The following is a 15,579-nucleotide window of genomic DNA, read 5'->3' as shown; positions in this document are numbered from 1 at the left end:
TTTACTAAAACGCTCATATCTCAGCTTCTGAAGAAAAAGGCCTCTTTTTGGTGCATACCAAGCTGTATTCAAACTCCTCTAGCTAAAGAACGGAGCATGGTATCAACTCACTTTTTCTTTCAGATGAAAGAAGAGATTCTAAGCTTTTTTTTTAGATATTCTATGTTTTCATAGTCCTAGTACAAAATGCTCTGTGGGCCCTCAAAAATGAGTCAGAATGGTCAAAAACCTTGGCAGTGGGAGAGCCATTCTAGAAAACCCCTTGGCAGTCAATGTGTTAAGGCTAAAAGGATAACACAAAAAAGTCCTGGGGACTTGTTTCCATCGTGGTCCTATATATTGAACTCATCAACATAGTAACAAAATAACACAATACTGCATGTCATCCACACATACAAAACACTATATGTACAAAAGAAAAAAAGGAAAATGTCGGCAGTGAATGACATCTCTTTATGGGAAAATTGCATTTAGCTCACTGTGTGATCTCCTGATAGATGTTTTTTCAGGCCTGTTTTGAAACACATTTTCCTTATTGGTCTGAAGGAAACAATGTTGCTATAGAATAAACATACAGTAAGTGTTATAATCACCATGCTCATTGATACATCATATTAAGTTATCAAGAATCCCCATGCTCATTGATACATGATATTAAGTGATCATTAACAGTAATGAAGGTTCTGATGGTTCTTCTCTACAGCTTCATTAACAGTAATGAAGGTTCTGTTGGTTCTTCTCTACAGCTTCATTCACAGTAATGAAGGTTCTGTCGGTTCTTCTCCACAGCTTCAGCATCAACAACAGAGAGACGTTTTTCTCCAACTCCACCAGAAGCAGAATAGTTCACCACGTGCTGCAACGCACCAAGTATGAAGACGGAAAGTCCAAGATGGGTAGGAATACTGTTATTGTTATTAGTAGAAGTAAGAACATAAATCTACACAATAATGAAACAAACATTATTTTAAGACAACCCTCTTGTAGGGAGTTCACCGTCCACTGAGCAACCATAGTGAATGTATGTGTATTAGATGTTACGCCTTATTTCTGTTCTCATCCATCATTCCATCACCTCATTCTGTGTAGTGTTAATTATCTACATACTCTCACTCCCAAAACGGCCTATAGTGACTTATTGGGACAAACGTGACCACAACGTCAAACATTTGACGTAACGGGGGGGACGGGGGGTCCCCCTCATTATCATTTATCTTCACTATGATCGATCCTCTGATGGTTGGTAATCACAGGGGCTTTAACTGTACTTCCATGGGAAAAAAAAACATTTTCACCACGACTTGCCTTTCACTTTCACATTGAAAACAGCGTGTCTCGGCCAAAAAGGCAGGGGAAAAAAAGCAACTCAAGTTACACCTGATTTTCTGCAGACGCTAACCAGGAAGCAGATGGAGCATAACATCTTGTGATCACATGATCTCTAGATCGCGCTGCCTCTGTGCCTGAAATGGTGGCTTATAGGATGTGCAAGAGCGCCATCTAGTGGTAAACACTGAAAACACAGTTTGGACGTCAATGGCGCTCTGGGCTTTTGAAAAATTGGACGTCTCAGACGTCAATGGCTCTGAATGAGTTAAAACGACAGAGGTGCTCCGCCTAAAGCGGACTTGAGCCACATGAGGCATCTCAAGGCGAGTGAGTAGCCGTGCCGAACGTTGTGAAGTCCACTTCAGCCAACTCAGTGCCATTTGAGTTACGTAAACCCCCCCCCCCCCAGTCAATATGTGCCGTTGCGGGTGAGAATGAGTTGTAATTATAGACAAGATGTAAGATTAATCACACATACTGTATTGTCTTGTCTTGTTGTGTGTCCGTTCTGATGTTATTTGTCTTTGAACACTTGTCACATGCTTGTTTTTTTGGAGACACAAACTGGAGACAGTGCGTTTGGAGACACAAACGCACTGAATGACTGAGAGCCATGTTTACGTAAAAAATACCTACTGGTTTGTTGTGTTGAGGAGAGTAGCACGTTCCTATCATGTGCCACCAAAAGCATAGCTCCCAAACTGTGGAACAAACTCCCCATTACAGTTAGAGCTGCAGACTCACTCCCAATGGTCCGCCATGATCTGAAGACTCACCTCTTCAGACTCCACCTCAGCCCATAGCACTTCACCTAGCCTTGACAACCACACAGTCTTATGCAAAGGTTAAATTGTAACTTAGATAGCATGTTATTTAGACAGATGCTATATAGGTTAATTTGTTGACCTGGTATTCTATAATTTTAGTGTGTGTGTGTGTGTGTGTGTGTGTGTGTGTGTGTGTGTGTGTGTGTGTGTGTGTGTGTGTGTGTGTGTGTGTGTGTGTGTGTGTGTGTGTGTGTGTGTGTGTGTGTGTGTGTGTGTGTGCGTGTGAGTGTGCATGTGTGTGCGTGCGAACAACTTCACAGTATACTGCTAACCCTGTATGGATTTGTGTAGATATGAGTATCATCACCGTATGGTCTGGCTCAGATTAAACTCTTTATAAAACATGAACACAGAGAATTGATGACATTTTGCTAGCTAGCAAACTAATATTACACTCTCTGCTCCAACACCACTCACGTAGGTTTTGTGTAAATTAGCTATTATCACGAGACTTCTTACACAATATCGGATCAGTGCATAGACTGCCTGACACCCGATCCAGTGTGTTAGGCTGAGCTGAAGCAAGATTTCCTGATTTCCGATAAAGGCAGCGCTACAGAAGAGGTCATGGGGTCACTGACATCAATAGGGTCATCTTCTGGGAGCACATTCCATGGCAGTCATCTTAGAGCAGTGTTCATTTTGACAGCAATTTTCTATGTAGCTTTAGTCATAGTCTTTTGAATAAAGTGTCATTTAGTTTTAGTTATTATAGTCATCTGAAATGTTTTAGTTTTAGTTGACTCAATTTTAAATGCATTTTAATAGGCTTAATCAACTTTAGTCTACTAAAATGTACTTTGACGGGCCTTGAGGGCGTCGTAATGCCTGATTTATACTTGGCCTTGTGCCGAAAATAGCAGATCTACAAGCTCCGACGCGTTGTGATCTGCTATTTTTGGAGCGTGGTACCTGCGCACAACCAAGCATAAAATGACTTCTACTGGATGTCTAGTTTTTATTTGTTGACGAAATTGTCAATATATTTAGTCTTAGTTTTAGTTGTCATACTGTAGCTTAGTATTTTATCTAGTTCTTGTTTAGTTTTCGTCAGTGAAAAAAGGTAGTCGACAAACATTTATCGTCATAGTTTTACTTGACAAAATGAAGAGCGTTTTAGAGATATGTTGTTTGGGACCAAAGTGACGGACGGACAGACGAACGGAGGGCAGTCCAAGACGGGGATCGGCATCGGACCCAAAAATGTGTCATCAGTCAGGTCCAGTCAGTACTATCCTCCGGTGTTAAACCTGCCTAATGGGTACTTAACGGTGGACGCCACAAACATAACATCCGGACTTGCCAGGCGCACCCTTGCTCCGATCCGCGCCAAACTGGGCACCAACACTGTTCATGGGTCTGCCGTGAGAATAGTAACAACAGGGGCCACGAGTGATTCCATACTGTATTTAAAACCTGAGGCCGATTCTACAAATGCCTTCTAAATCAGTAGTTCCACAGGTGCGCCGATGCTCCATTCCACATCATACTTGGCACAAACACTGTTCAGGAGTCTTAAATGATAATACAAACTAAATGTCACTCATATAGAGCACTGCTACAGCTGTGTTTAACACTTCAACTGGTGACCGGTGACCATTAATCTGATTATAGGACTACATTTTCACACTATTTAGTTGATACATAATAGGCCCTCTCAGTCTGAATGATTGGGTCGTCATGTACATTTCCCATAATCATTCCTATTGATTTATTGCACTCCTTTGTGTGTGAATGATTCAGGCAGTCATCCTCTACCCCTCCCCCCAATACACACACACACACACACACACACACACACACACACACACACACACACACACACACACACACACACACACACACACACACACACGGATACGCTAATGTACACCATTTCTCTTTGTTGCGAGTGTGTCGTTCTGCTGGTTACTTGTCCTCCATTATTTTTCAACAGCTCCGCCACTTTGTTGTCTGTCGCTACTTAATTATTACGGTCGGCGCGACCGGCTGTTGCTCTCCCAGTCTGTGAGCTCCTGGGAAGGTGCGTATGTGTCTGTGTGGTGACGCCAGGGAGGGAGGCTTCTAGACTCTATCTAGTCTATTGACCTCTTTGTCCAGTTCCATTAGCCTTCACGGTAACTGGAACTCTCGCCCCAAAACACACTTGCCCACATTTGTTTAATGTGGGCAAGTGTCCGCTCGCCACTTGCCCACGCTCGCCCCCAGTAGTTCTTGTGTTCTTACATTCGTTTTTCTGAGGTTACGTTTAGGAATAAGTTTAGGTTTAGGCATAGTTTTACTGAGGGTAGGTTTAGGAATAAGGTTAGGTTTATGCATAGTTTTACTGAGGGTAGGTTTAGGAATAAGGTTAGGTTTAGACATTGTTTTACTGAGGTTACGTTTAGGAATAAGTTTAGGCATAGTTTTACTGAGGTTACGTTTAGGAATAAGTTTAGGTTTAGACATAGTTTTACTGAGGTTACGTTTAGGAATAAGGTTAGCTGTAGGCATAGTGTTACTGAGGTTAAGTTTAGGTTCAGGCATAGTTTTACTGAGGTTACGTGTAGGAATACCTGGTAGCGGCCGTTCCGAGGTCGCCGGATTTGACCCGGAGTGAGTTTATTTTGGGGCGAGCGTTTTTGGTTTTAACTTGTGTTTGACGACTGTCGTTACTCCAGTCCTGTATCGCGATGATGGCTAGCGGGGGCTGACCATTAGTCCGACGTCCTAATAGTACGACAAATGTCAGATCAGTGTGAGTTTAGAAATGTATTTATTGAAATGTATTCAAGGACCCCAACGGAAACAAGTCCGCAAGGACTTTTTTGGTCGGACCTTTTAGACAAAAGTATTATAAATGTAACTGTGTTGTTTTACATTATTTTGCCAAATTTCAATCAATTTCAATCAAAATAGAGTTAGGCATAGTTTTGTTTTTGTGTAACTGTGAAGTTAAGGTTGGGGTTAGGTTAGGGTAGACATCATTTCTTCAAGGTTAGGGGTTAGGCATAGTGTTTTGTGAGATTAAAGGAGTGTACTGTAAGTGATATTTTTTGGTTAAGACGTTTTGTTAAAGCTCTATATTCAGTTATTCAGTAATCATTGTTTTATATGTATAGTGTTTGTTCAGTACCCAGATAAATCAAACTCAGCTTCTTCTATACAACGGTAGAGTCTGTTCTCCTATATGGCAGCGAATGCTGGACCCAGAAACCAACCCTGTGGAAGTAGACGGGTGCTACACCAGAATGTTGCTTGCAGTACTAACATCAGCAAGAGTGAACCTGTTATGTTACCAACAAGAATCTGTCTGAGGGAAAACCAAGGGTGAGTGAGAAAATAGCAGCCAGGAGAATTAGGCTAGCAGGACACTGCCAAAGACATCTAAATGGTAAATGGTGCATTTATATAGCGCTTTTATCCACAGTGCTTTACATAGATCGTCTATTACATTCACCCATTCACACACACATGCACATACCGATGGGGGAGAAAACCATGAAACCATGCAAGGCACCAACCTGCTCATCGGGAGCAATTAGGGGTTCAGCGTCTTGCTCAAGGACACTTCGACATTAACTCTGGGGGAGCCCGGGATCGAACTGGGAACCTCGCGGTTCTACCCCTGAGGCACTGCCGCCCCGGCTTTCTAGAGCTGCCAGCCAGGAAATTGGTGCTGTGGGAACCAACACACGGGCAACGGTCACGCGGACGTCCCACATTAACATACGTGGACGTACTCAAGAAAGATGCTGGAGCTCAAAGTACCGACAAGCTGGCCAGATGTATGGAGAACCGGACGGAAGAGCTAGAGAGAGAGTAGCAGTCTCCCAATCTCTCCAGCTCTTTAATAAACAGAAAATAAATGTTCTGGTGGCTTGCCAAATGCATCAGGAGAGAGCTGATTAAAGTACCCTTTAATCAGCTTAAATTTTGTATAGTGTTCCAGATTCAATTTAGTTGAAACTGTAACATTTCTTTGTGTCATAACTTCCCGTTTCACTTGTTTATCCTATTAGTTTTCACCCCTGATTGGATACAATTTCTATGTACAATGCATTTTCGGTTTGCTAAATAGCCGGAGAGACCCCTGTTACTGAACAAACACTCTAAAAGAATATAGAACTATTTAACACTTGAACTAAAGAAAATCACTTTCAATCAATTAGGTTAGGGTTACTTTTTTTGTGAGGATGAGGTTAGGGTTAGACTTAGTTAAAGTCCAATGTGTTGGACCAATGGTACTTGGAGGCAGGGCCGGTGCTAGGCAATTTGGCGCCCCCCCCCCCACCGCCCCCCCCCCCAGTGGCGCCCTAGGCAATTGCCTACTCTGCCTAATGGGCGCGCCGGCCCTGCTTGGAGGAACAATGGACCATCGTAGCCTTGGATCAAGACTATCATAAATATTTGATCGATTTTGACATTTGCTTATCTATGATAGTCTTGGCCTTTACCCTCCCAATTGTCACTGGACATCCGCCCGTAAAATCTGTATATCTCCGAAAATGTACAAATGCTAAATATAAGGTGCTTAACCAGTAGCCCACGGATGTTAACTCGGCATTCGGAATCTTTGTGCACTGTATTAATCCCTATTTTTCAATAGCTAAGTGTTTCAATCCCGTCTGTGCCTGAGCGACATTTTATTTCCTCATTTACATCCTGTTTACATTGAGTGCAATACCGGCTTTCACCTGATGCGCCCCGCCACTACCACCCATTGAGGAATACAGGGGACTTCCGACAAAATCCGACACAGACGGGATTAAAACCCATATCTATAGATATCGAGTCGAGTTAACGGGTGCAGTACGTTAGTCCGACAGCGCATTCCTCCGACAGCGCAGCGCTCCGACGTTTCCAATACTAAACCCGAACCAAACCCGCACCCTAACCCTAACCGCACGCGGATGCCACATAGTCGGAGAAAAGGTCTGTCGGATTAACGCATGCCTCCCCGAGTTAACATCCGTGGCTACAGGGTCAGCACTTTATATGATGTACATGTACGGAGAAGTACGGGCTTCAAGATTATCATAGATACGAAAGTAAAAGTCAGACTCGATAAAATACATATGATAGTCTTGATCAAGGCTAGGATCGTCAGACTAATGCCATGGCACCTGAACACTGGGTGCTACAGGCTACATGCTAACGCTACAGTGTCAGCTACAGGCTAATGCTACAGTGTTAGCTACAGGCTAACGCCACAGCTAGTGAAGTGCAGGGAGGAGTCATCTCATCTGTGTGTCAAGTCCTGCTGTCTACTAACTGTCTTCATACTATGTTCACCACTAACTCATCATCTCAGCAGCTCCTCATTTATTAACAACTAACAATTAACAAGCTAATCATGTCATGACTGGAATGAGTACTGTACAGCATGTGATACATAGCAAATAATAGAGTGGTACAGAAAGGACAAATTTCTGTAGTTGGATGCATAACGTTACTGTAGCTCCTTCCTGGTTTTCTCAACAAGAATCAATGGGATTTCTTGATTATTGCGGAAAATAAGTACGCTGTGGCAAATAATGGTTCATGATTATTACACATTTTGTTTTACGCAAGATAAGATTAAGGGATGATTTTGTTTTAATCAGGAAGTAGAAAATGTAAACTGGTTAGCGGGTTGTTGCCACTCTATTATCATCCATTCATTGCTTTTGGATTGAGCCTCACAATGACAGTGGAGTTGACATTGCATCGCTGCTCTTAGACACTACATTGAGTTGTATGAAATGTGCTACAGTATATAAATACTAGTTCATCTATATATCAGTGGTTCTCAAACCTTTTTCATGTCAAGGACTTCCCAAAATGATATGAATTTGGCCGCGGACCCCCATCTCAAAATATGTTGTTCCAGGGACCCCCAGAAGCAAAAATGGAGTTAAAAATGTTTGCTTTGAAAATATATATATTCAAAGATTAGCAAAAAATCACGATTTTCCAAAAAATAGCAGATCTACAAGAAGCTCATAGCGCGGCACTCGGTGCCGTGCTATGAGCTTGTATATCAGCTATTTTTGAATAGCCAAAGCCAAGGACTCCTGGGTGTCCCCGGACCCCACTTTGAGAACCAATGATCTATATCATTATCATATTTCTAATAAACCACACCCCTCTGCTCTTATTGGTTGATAGTGGTTTGAACTGGGAGTGATCTCATACCAGAGCTTCTCAACGGGTCTCACTCTGAGCTATATATAAATACTGACCCATGTATCAGCTTGAATGATATTTTTACCATTATTTGACTTTTTGATGACATTGGTATCGGCAATTAACTCATTCATTGCCAGAATAAATTAATCATCCACTGCCAGCGATTTTCTTACCTTTTCAAGTAGTCACAGAATATGTATCTCCAGTATGATCGATCCCCTGATGGTTGCTAATCACGGAGGGTTTCACTGTGCTTCTACGGAAGAAAAAATAATGTCATCGCGACCTCCAGTTCGCTTGTCATAGCCTACGCCGTTGAAAATAGCATGTCTCGCCAAAAATACATAGTAAAACACAGGAGCCGAGATACAGGCAATTTCCCAAATACTTTAACCAGGAAATGAATGGAGCAGTGTAAATCTTGGGATCACGTTATCTCCTGGTTCTGTGTACAAAATAAATAAAAATAAAAAAACACAAAAAGTCGTCAAAATCATCTTTGGCAGAAAATCCTCTTTTGAATGAGTTAATGCAGCTGATGTGTTCTGATTTTGTTTTTATTTATAACATGTTAGCTAATCTGTAAGGTCACCTAATCTAATTAGTCTAATTAGATTACTCACCTAATCTCACCTAATCCAATTAGTCTAATTAGATTACTCACCTAATCTCACCTAATCTAATTGAATCTAATCTCACTTAATCTATAAACTCATCGTGATGCGGCGCATTGTGAGTGTTTGGACATTGATTATTTTTTTCAATAGGTTGATTTAAGTGATTAAATTAAATAAAGTTCAGTAATCAGTAATGACTGTATTTTATATCTACTTGTTTGGTTGATCATTGTATTTAACGTTAAAGGTTATTTTCAAATATTAATTTGAAAATATATACTCAATTTAAATTCAAATGTAAAAATACATGTATATATTTGGTTGCTTCTAGTTCAATCCTGTGCAATAGCAACTTTAATCCAATCTAAGTATTTCAGATTGATTTAAAGTTTTTGCTATTTTTTCCATTTTTATATATTTGTTTATTTATGTATTAAAACATTTCAGTCAAAACGTGGGTAATGTGTGGTCTAGGAACCCAGATCTGTTTGACACACTTAATGCTCCACCATAGTTGTGGCAGGCTGTGACAGAATTTAGTCTGACCCACCTTTGGGTCCCCGACCCGCCTTTTGAGAAGCTCTGGTCTACCTGTTAGTTTCAGTATTTACTGTATGTACTGTATGTACTGTACTTTACAACACATGTTGATGTACTTCTGTTCTTCTCGTAGGTATTAACCGTTTACTGGGCAACGGGACGTATGAGGCTGCCTTCCCACCACATGAGGTGAGAATAATGGTCTCTTACAACACATGTTGTATGTGTTGGATGAGCCAGTAGGCTCCCAAAAACCAGTAGGACAAAACTTAACAAATCAAAAACACACGTTTAGACAAAGACATCTAGTTTTAACCCCATGCAGCAGAAACTTCTATACATCCTAATCCAGCATTTTGTATCACCAGACAAAAACGGGGAAAATCCTTCAACAAAGTCTATAAAGGGACCCCAAGTCAAGACAACGTTTTTTTGCAGGCCTTACACACTGTAAATCAAAATGTGTTTCCTGAGGCAAGAAATACATATACTTATTTTAGCCATTGCAAAAAAAGAGTTTGCCTTACCGGACTTCTAGTTGAAAAGGATTATTCTTTGAGCTAATAAGGAGGCAGCTGCTTGTGGAGATGTCTGTGACAGTACAGTGTTGCCGTGTCATTGTTCCATAGCCGCGGGAAGATGTTTTAGGGTACGGGTGATGTGTGCGTGCGTGCGTAATTTGCGGTTATTTATTTATTTTTGAATGACTGTACAGATACTGTGTACCGATTTGCGTGACGTTTGGACAAAATATGTAGGAGTACTGTCAAAAAATAAGTTTTGCAAAAAGCATCTGCCTGGTGGCGCTACAACAGGCCCATGTGAAAGATTTGGGGCAGAGGTTCTGACATCTAGGGAGTGTGTGTGCACAGTTTTGCTGCGATCACGCCAACGGTGCCGGAGATTAGCTGCTCACAGACGGACGGACTGACGGACGGACGGACACACGGACGGACGGACAGACAGGGTGTAAAACATACGCTCTCGCCATGCCTTTTCGGCCTGGCGGAGACAATAATAATGTTGGTGTGGTTGTTTTGTCAGGGTGGTTATAAGAGCAGACATCCCATAAAGACCCACGGTGCCCAGAACCAGAGACACCTGCTGTATGAACGCTGGGCGCGCTGGGGCATGTGGTACAAATACCAACCTCTAGACCTCATCAGGTATGTATCTATGTCTATGTCTGTATGTATACATGCCTTTCCCAAAACTCTTATGAACTTGAATGTAGCGTTTCAAGTTGAAATAATTGCCCTCTGCAATGTGAAACTGAAGAGAAAACCGGTACAGTATGAACACGTTCTGAACACCTGGGACTGTAGTTACGCACAGAGCAGCAGTAAAGCGGTCATATTTCACCCGAATGTGACATGTGGCCTCGTTACAGCCCCACACCGGGGGCGTGACACATAAACGATCCAGAAATGACACAGACAAACAGTTCAAACAAATATATTTTCGGGCCGAATAAATAGCAAAAAAAACAACGGCCTCCAGGGCGTAATAGCCTAACTCATTTAGTGCCTTGATTAATTAATTAAGTCAGCCAGTGCCAGCGTTTTTTGAGCATTTGTACCAACCTTTCAAGAGCCACAGAATATTTTGCTCCAGGGCGATCGACACACCGAGACACAACATCGCAAAAGACGGAGCAGTGTCTCTGCTTCCATCAGGGAAAGAAAGTGTGTCATCGCAACCCTCCGTTCTTTAGTTATTAGCTGTTGAATATAGCTTGTTCTCAACTTCAACGCAGAAAAAAACAAGAAAGCAGAGGTTTTTTATTCTTCTAAATCCTTTAACATTAGATCGGACGTGGCTGGGTTTGTTGTGATCACATTATTTCCGTGTATACTCTTCTCCAGAAGTCATAGGATCACTCATACTGAAGGTTGGTGAACAGTGGAAGCAATTTACGTGTTACACGTCATTGGCACTGAATGAGTTATAAGCGTCACCCCTGGACCCCTGGCAACCACTTTGAGAAACACTGCGCATGAGTCACGTCCAGAGGGTGTACTTTTACATAATGCCGCCTCACACTACATAAACGGCAGAGACTGTAGGCTCCTGCTGCCCCTATGGGGCCTCATGGCTCAGGAGCCGTGTGTTCCCAAAGCTTATTAACAACACCCACATACCAGTCTTGTGCATTATTGATTAATTGTATCATGGAGATCTTCAGCGTGTTACAATTACGGTTATAATTAAGAATCGACCCAATGCTCTTGTCTCCTGTCAGACGTTACTTTGGGGAGAGGATGGGGCTGTATTTTGCGTGGCTGTGTTGGTTACACACGTTAATGTGTTGATAGGCTTGTTTTTGCCTGTTTTATGTTGTTATGTTTTGTTTGTCTCAGACCAAGGACTACAATGGAAATAAGTCACTGACTTTATGGTGTTTTTATCCTTGAAGTTTATGTGAGAAGCATGTAACATGTGTTTTTTTCTTTTAAGCATGACATCTATTAATGAATCAAATGAAACATGTCTTTTTTCAGACGTTACTTTGGGGAGAAGATCGGCCTGTATTTTGCCTGGTTGGGTTGGTACACAGGGATGTTGATCCCTGCTGCGTTCGTCGGCCTCTTTGTCTTCCTCTACGGTCTGTTCACCATGGACTCCAGTCAAGTCAGGTCAGTGAATGCACATTCTTATGGTCTGGGATCTGTAGGCCTTGTAAGCCTTTATTAATATATAAGGCAACTGCCGACATGATTTGAACCTCGGATGGTCGTGCCAGGTTTTTCCCTTCAGGATGAGGCCTATGCAATAGGGCAACCATGGGGGATTTTGGCAAATGATTGGGGGGCTCTACCCACCCGTTAGCTGTGTTGCTCATTCTACGAATACACAGTCCTTACAAGTTGTGGAGGGGAGAAATAATCGAACGAAAGGAGTGCCCTGTTGTCTTCTCTCATAGTGTTATAGTGTCTCAAAGTGTGATTCTGTTGTGACAAAGTGGACATCTGACATAACACTTCCAGTGTGTTCTGTGTACGTAGAACGTGTCAAAACCAAGGGGCTAGCATCCGGGTTGTAAATTGAGGCTATATAGGAAGTGACAGTTCATAAATATGAATGGCCTGTAGTCTCGCTGTTTCACCCGTGCTGTCAGAAGCAGTTAGGCTCTTTTCAAGCGGATGGGATTTTGCCAAACTTTACACTTGATGTATTACCTGAATAAACATTGTCATAAATACTATATGCTTCCAGTCGCTAGTTTAAAGTCTTCTTTCAATCACCGTGATATGCGTTTTGGTAAATGATGGTCCCATTTATTTAAAAATTGATGATAAAGTAGGGTATGCTGTAGGAGGGGCGTGGCTACCTTTTGATGACAAGCTACACAACCAATAGTATTAATTCCCCACCCCCTGCTCTGGTCCCAACCAATAGCATTCATTTCCGAGTACATTTTTCAGACCGGATAATGGAAAGATGGCGGATTCGTTGCTGAAAAATAGGCTTCATTTACCGGTCTGTAGAGTCTATGGGCGTAACGCTGTCCATATTTGTTTTACAGTCTATGGTCAAAAACGCGTTTCTGTGTCCTTCTCACAATGGAACAACAAGATGCAGGCTCATTATGCATCAAAGCAGTCCTTTAAGGTTCTTCCTAGACCATATTCACATGGTGGCCATTTTGGAATTTAACATTGAAAGTGTTATTGGCGGTGCCTTGATGGTGTCGTAATGGCGGATTTTACACTTGGTTGCATGCTGAAAATAGCCGATCTACAAGCTCACAACGCGCCGCAGCGTGACACGTTGTGAGCTTGTAGATCGGCTATTTTCAGAGCGCAACACCCGAGCACAACCAAACATAAAATCATTTGTCGTCATCTAGTTTTTATCTGTTGACGAAATTGTCAATATATTTAGTCTTAGTTGTAGTCATCGTAGCTTAATTTTTATTTCGTTTTTATTTAGTTTTCGTCAGTGAAAAAAGGTAGTCAACGACGACCAACATTTTTCATCATAGTTTTAGTCGACGAAATCAACACTGCTGCTAACATGGGGTGCGTTCGGAAATACAGCACTGAGAGCACTGGCCAATACAAACTAATAGGCGAGTGCGCTCCGGTGCGCAATTTCCGAACGCACCCATGTTCTTCATGGTTGCTAACATGTTCTTCATGGTTGCTAACATGTTCTTCATGGTTGCCAACATGTTCTTCGTGGTTGCTAACATGTTCTTCATGGTTGCCAACATGTTCTTCATGGTTGCTAACATGTTCTTCATGGTTGCTAACATGTTCTTCATGGTTGCCAACATGTTCTTCATGGTTGCTAACATGTTCTTCATGGTTGCTAACATGTTCTTCATGGTTGCCAACATGTTCTTCATGGCTGCTAACATGTTCTTCGTGGTTGCTAACATGTTCTTCATGGTTGCTAACATGTTCTTCATGGTTGCCAACATGTTCTTCATGGTTGCTAACATGTTCTTCATGGTTGCTAACATGTTCTTCATGGTTGCTAACATGTTCTTCATGGTTGCCAACATGTTCTTCATGGTTGCTAACATGTTCTTCATGGTTGCCAACATGTTCTTCATGGCTGCTAACATGTTCTTCGTGGTTGCTAACATGTTCTTCATGGTTGCTAACATGTTCTTCATGGTTGCCAACATGTTCTTCATGGTTGCTAACATGTTCTTCATGGTTGCTAACATGTTCTTCATGGTTGCCAACATGTTCTTCATGGTTGCTAACATGTTCTTCATGGTTGCCAACATGTTCTTCATGGTTGCTAACATGTTCTTCATGGTTGCCAACATGTTCTTCATGGTTGCTAACATGTTCTTTGTGGTTGCCAACATGCCTTTTGTCCCTCTAGTAAAGAGATCTGTGAGGCCAACACCACCATCATGTGTCCCATGTGTGAAGACTGCAGTCCCTGGAGACTGAGTGACAGCTGTGTGTTCGCTAAGGTCAGCGTGAAGGTTCATAACTATAATGCTTCTAATATATCAGTGTCTCACTATGCTTTTGTTCCAAGGTTCAAGGTTACTGCATTTTGTCTCCGGGGAGAAATGTCATTGACAGAGGGACGAATGAGTTCTTGAACCCATTATAGCTCCACGCAGAGAGCTGTAATGAGTTATAACTCATACTCGTGGTCATAGTACAGTGGTTCTCAACCTTTTCAGGCCGTGACCACCCAAAATAATCAAAATCTGAACTGGGGACCCCCCACCTTGATGAACACTTGGAATTGGAGGAGTTGAAATGTGTTTGAAAGGGTTCCACAGATACATATTGTGAAAATAGCAGTCATCTGCATGGCCAATGTTTGACCAGTTTTTCTAGTATAGTTTGTTGATAAATGTTGATGCAGTATTGGTCGTTTTTCATTTATTTTCTTTTTTTTTGTATTAAAAAGTCAAGTAAAATGTCAAGGACCTCCAAAATGATATGCAATTGTCTGCGGACTGCGATGCAACGTTTTTTGAGCTTGTAGATCTCCTATTTCCACTATTTGTTTTAATATTTGAAAATATATGGACATTTATACCATGGAAATGATTATGACGGTGAAATATTTGTATGTATTTATATATCTCTAGGTGACCCATCTCTTTGACAATGGGGGGACTGTGTTTTTCGCCATCTTCATGGCGATATGGGGTAAGTAAGAGTGTTTTATGTATTCATTTTTCAAATTGCTAATTTTGCTGTGTTTTGAAACGGTTGTAATTTTAAACATGTTTGCAAATAGAAACCAAGCGCCATCATATTTGGCACAGACAGGGATAATTAAAGGGGAAATCCACCCATTTTCAATATTTAACTATGTCATTAATATAGCATAAAGGAGTTGTGTGGAAATAAGAAAAAAGTTCCCCCCTTTCTGTGTTGCCTTGAACTGGCGGATTGATTGTGGGTTTAACATTGCAAATTACAACGTGATGACTCATCAAGTTCCCCTTTAAGTACTCCTATTGTTTTGCGAGAGCGGAAGCAATTACAAGCATTATAATTAAGTCTTAATAATTAAGTACGTTTAAAGGAGGATAATGAGGTGTAGTCTATCGGCTGTAGACTCTTTTAAATATGATAATGAGGAGTGTTTTGTAGTTCATTCCGGTGATGATAATTGATTTTCAGCTA

The 15,579-nt window shown here is 41.6% G+C and overlaps 1 protein-coding gene across 1 annotated transcript in view; it reads left to right on the top strand.

Moving 5' to 3' along the window:
- ano3 (anoctamin 3) overlaps window positions 1–15,579 on the top strand; it is a gene marked incomplete at both ends in the record, with an annotated part of 110,667 nt that overhangs the window by 70,518 nt on the left and 24,570 nt on the right. Inside the window, 6 exons of the mRNA XM_084060403.1 lie at window positions 790–896; window positions 9,597–9,652; window positions 10,508–10,629; window positions 11,965–12,099; window positions 14,306–14,399; window positions 15,036–15,096. Coding sequence (XP_083916529.1) covers window positions 790–896; window positions 9,597–9,652; window positions 10,508–10,629; window positions 11,965–12,099; window positions 14,306–14,399; window positions 15,036–15,096 — 575 coding nt within the window. The remainder of the gene's footprint in view (window positions 1–789; window positions 897–9,596; window positions 9,653–10,507; window positions 10,630–11,964; window positions 12,100–14,305; window positions 14,400–15,035; window positions 15,097–15,579) is intronic.

This window comes from Gymnoscopelus microlampas (genome assembly GCF_963454915.1).
Source record: "Gymnoscopelus microlampas genome assembly, chromosome: 6".
Taxonomy (NCBI): Eukaryota; Metazoa; Chordata; class Actinopteri; order Myctophiformes; family Myctophidae; genus Gymnoscopelus; species Gymnoscopelus microlampas.
Note: the sequence above shows the minus strand (reverse complement) of the source record. Positions and strands in the feature narration are given on the sequence as shown.